This window comes from Danaus plexippus, chromosome 10 (assembly GCF_018135715.1).
Source record: "Danaus plexippus chromosome 10, MEX_DaPlex, whole genome shotgun sequence".
Lineage (NCBI taxonomy): Eukaryota > Metazoa > Arthropoda > Insecta > Lepidoptera > Nymphalidae > Danaus > Danaus plexippus.
This window is the reverse complement of record NC_083543.1, coordinates 8,765,178-8,772,595: the sequence shown is the minus strand read 5'-3', so window position 1 is coordinate 8,772,595 and position 7,418 is coordinate 8,765,178. Positions and strand designations below refer to the sequence as shown.

The following is a 7,418-nucleotide window of genomic DNA, read 5'->3' as shown; positions in this document are numbered from 1 at the left end:
AGGACCAATTGAGAGACATTCACATCTCGCCTACCCGTGATCACGGTCGCTGAAAAGTAACCGAAATGTCGGGATTATGTGGTTTTAAAATAATAAAATTCGCGTAGTATATCCGAAATATATTAGTTTCATTTATATAAATAAAACTCGCGAAAGTCTTAGATCTCATTATGTATTTTTTAACCCAACTTGACACTTAAGCCGCTTCATCATAATATGTGTTGAGAGATGGTATAGCAAGGTTTGTGTGTGAAGCTCAATTGATTTTACGCAGAAGTTTTTTGTTAGTGTCCTTTCAAATAGAGAGTTTTACCTTAAATTAAAACTTACCTATTATTTTTTCATCAATATCCGGAATCCATCTTGAGTCAAGCGACCATCTTTCTGCCTTTTGCCAGCAGTTTTAGTACCTCTCTGTATAGGCGGCGCCACTTTCTTTATATTGAGACTTATATAAAACACCCAACTCATGGATATTCTTCATTATAAGACTCATGATGCACCAGGTAGATTTTACCTGGATTCCGGATATTGATGAAAAAATAATAGGTAAGTTTTAATTTAAGGTAAAACTCTCTATTATTTGTTTCGTATCAATATCCGGAATCCATCTTGAGTGATATGTTTGTTATCTCCTGGTGTTTTATAGAAATTGTTGACGCTATAATGTGTAGTAGATTAAGGTGAATATAAAAATTTTATATTAGATTGATTTCTATAACATATTTCCATGAACTGGGTTGAAATAATGAGAAAGACATAGATGATGAGTTCGAATTACGTGAATTATAATCAATTAATTCCCTCTGGTAGTAATTTTGCAAGGTGAGAATCATTTTCCAATTACTAGTTGCTAGTATTTGATCTATAGGAAAGCTTTCAATAAAATTAAGGGAAGTCACGGCTGATCTTACTGAGCCTGGTGACGCTTCAATATCAGCATCTTTTAAAAGTGACTTCACCCATCCACCAATCATTGTTCTCGAAGCTGGTTTTACCACACCTCTCGGTGTGATAAATAAGTGACTTAAATCATTTCGTCGATCTGAACTCAGAGTCAATACTCTTTTAATCCAAAAGTTCGTGTTCAAGTTTTGAATGGGATGCGGTTTTAACCTCCATCCGGATCGCCTATGGTTTGCATTGTCGGTTTTGGAACCAAAAGCTGGCCAAAAGATCAAATCATCTTCCTCATATAATAAACTCTGATTATCAATTCGCAAGAGCGTGAGATCATGAATTCTACGACCGGAAGCAAGTAGCAGAAGTGTCGCGGCATGCCTTGAAACATCGAAAAGGCTATTTTTATTAGGATTGTGCGAACTCACATAATCTAGTAGCTTTTTTGGGTTCCAGATAGGTGGCTTTGCCAATTTTTCGCGTGAGATTGATATTGCTCTTAGAATATGTTTAATAAAGAAATCCGACGATAGATCTACCGATTTATGAACAAGAATAGTTCTATATGCTAGACCTATATCGCAATGAAGATGAGCTAGGTACCGCGCTACTCTACTTCCGTTCGGAAATTTATGATCTACTGAATTTAAATCACACCACTTCTTCCATCTTATCCATGCTGGTTTATATGTATTCAATATAGAATCTCTCCAGCATGACCGAAGCAACCGTTGCTCAGACTCCGTCCATCCTGTTAAAATTTCCTGCCACCCGAAATCAGCCAAGCTCCCAGTTGTAATTTTTGAACATCCGGTGGGTGTGTTCCTGTTCGCGTGTCTAGAAGTACACGGTTCAGATCTGGAATTAGATATAAGGCTCGGTTCTGAAGATCCGATTGGCAAAACACCTTTTGCCATTTCGGAGCTATTATAACATGGAGTCCTTTGGCCTGGTTCAAGTGAGCAAGTACCCTAGGGATTAAATTGGATGGTGGGAATAGCCATGCCAGATTGTAATCCCAAGAGCGACAAAAGGCATTGTGATAGAAAGCATCTAGATCTTGAATGTCTTTTGTTACAAATGTCCGAACTACGTGGGCCGTTTTCGATACGAAAAAATCTATTTCTGGACACCCCCACATTTGAAATATTTTCGTGGTTGCTTCTGTTATCAAGTGCCATTCGGGGCAAGCCTTTTGACGGGACAATGCATCGACTTCTACATTGTATCTGCCCGGTATATATTGTGCTATTAGATGCATGTTCACTTTGTCTAGAACCGATAGAAGCCGCCGAGTTTGTTCCAGAAGCTTCAGAGACTGAGTACCTCCTTCTTTGTTTATGTATGATACAACGGTCCGGTTGTCGGTCTGAAGAAGTATTTGTGAGTTTTGCAAGCCATCCTGATCGAGTTGAATAGCTGCTAAGACAGCAAACATTTCTTTTTTGTTCACATGTCATGATTGTTTACGTTTCGTCCACGTTCTTGATATGCTGATTTCGTTGAGCTGTGCACCCCAGCCTGTGTTGGATGCATTTGTAGTCAAAAGGTTGGTCAATTGAGGTATTTGAATCGGCATTGACCCTCCTATTTCTTCCAGCCACCATTCCGATTCCGGCTGTACTGGTTGGGGAATACTCACGCGGCGGTGCGGGTGAGTTTTCGGCAACTGTCGACTGTAGTACTGCAGTGTTCGACAGTGAAGCCGACCCCTGCGAGTTACAAAACTCGCAAATTTGAGTCTCCCCATAATGGACTGGTATTGTCGGAGAGACCATTTGCTCTGTTTGAGCAGATACAGTGCATTGCGTAGCGTTAAGCACTTCTGCCCCGACAGGGACTTTGTGTTACGTTTTGTGTCCCACGTTATGCCGAGAAACTCGAGGCATTGTGTCGGGGCTAAGACCGATTTCTGAAAATTTATCATCCAGCCTAGGGTCCTCATCATCTTTAGCGCCCCTGCTATGTCGTTCTGTAAAGCCGATTTGGACTGGTTCGCACGCAAAAAATCGTCGAGATATACTACGCATCTGATGCCGTGATTTCTCAACAATTCTGCTATCCAATTGGTTACCGATGCGAACGTTCTTGGAACCGGTATAAGACCGAAAGGTAAACAGGTTATTTGTAGCAGCTGATGTTGATGCGGATCTTGGTGGTAATTAAACCTTAAGAACCTTCGATATTGTTTTAATATCGGAAGGTGAAAATGGGCCTGTCTGATATTTTACCATCCAATCTTCGAGCTGCAGAAAAGGTTGGCACTCGAAAATGATTGAAAAGGCGAAAGGATTTTATCTACACCAACATGTTCAGTCGTTTGAGATTGAAGATGGGGCAAAATTCCCTGTTGGGTTTGGGCACTAAAAAGAACGTTGAACGGAAGCTGGGAGATGGCTCCGCACGTCCGATCACTCCTGTTTTTATCATGCTTTTGATTTCCGCTGACATATTGGAAGTAGTTTTTGTTCTGTAATATCGCATGACTATTTGACTTGGATAAATGAGAGGAGGCTGAAGGGAGAAGGGGATTCGAACCCCACTTAATAGTTTGCAAATTTTTTTTTTCGGAGCTCCAACATTGCTCCAAATATTTTGAAATTGTTTCAAACAACCTCCTCGAAACCTCGGATAGCCATTCGCCACGTTTATGCTTAATTGAGGACTGAAGCCGAGATTTCCGGGACTTAGTTTTGTCTCGTAATTTATTAAACATAAATTTGGGGTTAGTGGACTGCTGCCGCGGCCGTTTTCCCCTTTTTGAAAAGTTTTGACGAAAAAAGGTGTCATAAGGTTGTTTACTAGTAGAGGCTTTCGGATTTTCATATAAAATATGTTTAGACTTTTGTTTAGACTCATAGTTTGAGTTTTCGTTTAATTTATTCACCCCTCCTATTTTCTGAAGGTAATCATTAATAGCTTTACTGTTAAAAAGATATTCTGAACTTGGGGGTATTTTATAAATAACATCGCGACTTGGGGGTATTTTATAAATAACATCGCGATGAAATTTTTCCGGGATTTGTCTTAACAGTGCTTCCCTTCGTAAATTTATGAAATCTGCTCGTCCACCGCACACTATTTGTAATAAGTCATCCGTTATCCTGCTATAGTTGGAATCTTTTGAAAATAATGATTCGATTTTATTAAACAATGAATTTGGAGTAAGTGATTCTTTTGATTCACTCGCCCAATTGACAAGTATCTGCAATGTTTTATGTAATTCCGCTTTTTGATTAAGTAAGGCATTAGTTAATCCAGCGAACGAACATTCTAATAAATAAGAACGGGGATCATCTTTTAACATTGTCAATTCATAACGTTTTGAATTCGTCGTTGACAGATAATTCTATAAAATTCGGGGGTAGCTAAATATTTCTTTTGTGTATCGGAAAATCTAATAGCATACCAATCATCACAATTAAATCTCTATAACTCAATTAGTTTTTGAAGGTATTTATCACCGGCTCTTTCACTGTTGTACTAATTTCCGATAAATTTTTTAGTTAATTTGGTGATTAACAACAGGTCGCTCTAAATTTAAATCGTTTGACTATGCTGTGTTATCATGCTTTAAAATTGTATTCTCGTTGCCTTTCGTTAAAAGATTTGTTAAGAAGGCAATTTGTTGAGATAAAATTTCAAAATGAGCGTAACTTACGGTATTTGATTCTTTTCTTTTTTCTCGACTTGCTGGACTGCCACCACAACTATCAGACGACACATTATCACTCTCGCATGAACTCGTTGATGATAACCGTTCTCCGTTTCCGAGAAGTGGATTTTTCTTCAACACTTTGGTTTTCCATTTTATCAACAGAGAGGTTACACAAACACTTAAAACACTTGCAAAGTAATTTCGCGTTAAACTTCACTTTCACTTGCTGACTTGTTAAAGGCGCGAAAAACGACGCTATAATGAAGAATATCCATGAGTTGGGTGTTTTATATAAGTCTCAATATAAAGAAAGTGGCGCCGCCTATACAGAGAGGTACTAAAACTGCTGGCAAAAGGCAGAAAGATGGTCGCTTGACTCAAGATGGATTCCGGATATTGATACGAAACAAATAATATGCAGAGTGATAAGTAGCATTTTTGACATATCTTACTGTTTTACTATAGAAAAAGTAAAAATACTGTTCAAGCCAGAAAGAAATTGTTCGATGTGTATTAAGAAGTGCTTCGATAAATTTCGATCTGGAAATTTCATGTCGAAGTTGTACCGGTTGGGAAGACCGGTTGTAGCTGATAAAGACGCGATAAACGTATTTATATATTGTTGAACTGACGAATAACACGTGAGATTGGATTGCGATTATATTTATTAAATTCAACAGTTTATAACCACTTGAAAAGCTTGGGATTATCCTCGAAACTCAATGTATGAGTTCCCTATGTTCTCAGAAAAGAAATCTATGTCGCTATATTGACGCTGCAATTCGCTTTTCAATGTCACGAAAATTATCCGTTGTTGTAGTGAATCATCACTGGAAACCAATATTGGGTTGTATATAACAACGTCAAATGAAAATGGTCATGGAACAAAAAACACAAACCGGTTCAAACCATTTCCAAACTCAATATATACAAAACAAAGTGATCCAATATACACAAAACCAAACAGTTTGGTGGGATTTTCAAGGAATATTTTTTTTGAACTTTTACCGGATAACACAACGAATAATTTGGATGGCTACTGTCATCAACTGGATAAACTTAATGCTGTAATTCAACAGAAAAAGCCAGAACTACTCAACAGGGAAGGTGTAGTGTTTCACCAAGACAACGCGAGACCTCATACAAGATTGTTCATTCGCCAAAGGCTTTTACAGCTGTAATGGGTAACAATGCTACATCTACCATATTTTTCCAGCTTGGCACCATCGAATTGTTATTCGTTCTAGTCACTCTCAAATTTTATATACCGTAAAACCTTCATGTCTAATGAGGAGGTCAAAAACCACCTCAATCAGTTTTTTACCGCTAAAAAAAAATTACGAGCGTGTAATTACGCTACTAAGAAAAATGGCAAAAGTTATTGAACCAGAACGACCAATATATAATTTAATAAAGTATTTTTATATTATACAAAAGCTGTCTTTCATTATACAAAAAAAAAAAAAATTACTTTCCGAACAACCAATATTAATAAAAACTCAATCGATGAATGTTAGTTTCAGTGTAGTTTATATCGCCGGATTAATTTCCTTTTAGATTCATCATAATCTTGTGAATTACATCAAACACAATAGGCAGGCACTACCTTTAATTATATATTAATTCATTTTCCTCATCTCTCGTGTTAAAGCATTTGCATGGAATATGTATCAGCCATTGTATAATGTCTGCACACATTAACGATACTGAAGAGCTTGCATATGGGGCAAAATAGAAAATGTAGTATGTGGGTCAAACAAAGGACTCTATAATTATTAATGATTTTTTGGTTTTGTAATTTTAAATCGCCTTCTTCTACATTAAATACAACCAGCTTTATTTAGCTTAGCAATAAAACCAGCTTTGAAAATAATGTTTTTTGATTTGTATCGTGCCACTCTAGTTCATTAATTAGGTTTTGGCTACACATATCAGCGAGTTGGCTGTATAGTAATAATAATATTAAAATAATTTCAAAATCCTTATTTTAATTTATGAAATATACAGTATAACGAAAAGGAATATTAACTTTACTGTATGGAATTCCTTTCTCATTTAGGAAACTAGTATTTTTTCATGTAATCAAGAAACAGTGAAATTACACATTTTTTATTTTTCAAAAATACTTAAAAGCTCCAGTGCAATATTATTAATAATGTCATTACAAGACAATAATAACTATGTTACGGGATCTAAATCCAGCAAAGTAATTAAGATAAACAGTATCACAACTGTTTCACAGATGTATGTGAAAACAGATCATTGTTTAATCTAAATAGACTGCTTTGTCTTTGATTATTCAGTGTATACATACTAGGCTGACTTCAGAAACACTATAATTATAGCGTTTACTGTAATTACAGTGTTTGTTAAAATCGGATACATAATACTTAGGGAAATGTCACGGTTCAAATGTTTTGCCTGCCAGGGTTAGTTTATTTGAAATAAATAGGAAATACATATCACTTATAAAAATAATTCTTAATTATTAACATAAGCGAAAAGTAAAACATTTATTGGTATAACACAGTCCATTCGAACAGCAAGAGATTGGAACAGTTTGCCTGCGTCTGTTTCTTTCGAGTTATAATTAGGGTGTCTTGAAAAAAGGGCAAATTAACTGATATATTAATTTATGCAGAAGGTCACGATGACCCATCGTTAGCCCTTTGCACATACTTATAGAAATATTAAAACTCTCGTTATTGTCCAATTAATGACCATAGCATCATATATGTAGTCCACAGGTGAAGGGAAAATCATTCAAGCGAATTATGATCTATTGTCCAGAGTTCGTAAAATTGTGTACGAAATATTTTGCTAAGATAAGAATTATGTTTTAAGAAACATGATAAACGGA

General features: G+C 36.4%; 2 protein-coding genes across 2 annotated transcripts; both read right to left on the bottom strand.

Annotated features, from left to right (window-relative positions):
- Window positions 1-698: 698 nt before the first annotated feature.
- On the bottom strand, window positions 699-2,338 carry LOC133318958 (uncharacterized). Its single transcript, XM_061521613.1, has 2 exons — window positions 1,979-2,338; window positions 699-1,871 (listed from the first exon to the last, which is right to left on the bottom strand). The coding sequence occupies exons 1-2, from the start codon at window positions 2,336-2,338 to the stop codon at window positions 699-701; spliced, it is 1,533 nt and encodes a 510-aa protein (XP_061377597.1).
- Window positions 2,339-2,356: 18 nt separating this feature from the next.
- LOC116778731 (uncharacterized) lies at window positions 2,357-3,351 on the bottom strand. The gene is made up of 2 exons (XM_061521612.1): window positions 3,209-3,351; window positions 2,357-3,077 (listed from the first exon to the last, which is right to left on the bottom strand). Exons 1-2 carry the CDS (start codon window positions 3,349-3,351, stop codon window positions 2,357-2,359), a joined length of 864 nt encoding a protein of 287 aa, XP_061377596.1.
- Between the last annotated feature and the right edge of the window lie 4,067 nt (window positions 3,352-7,418).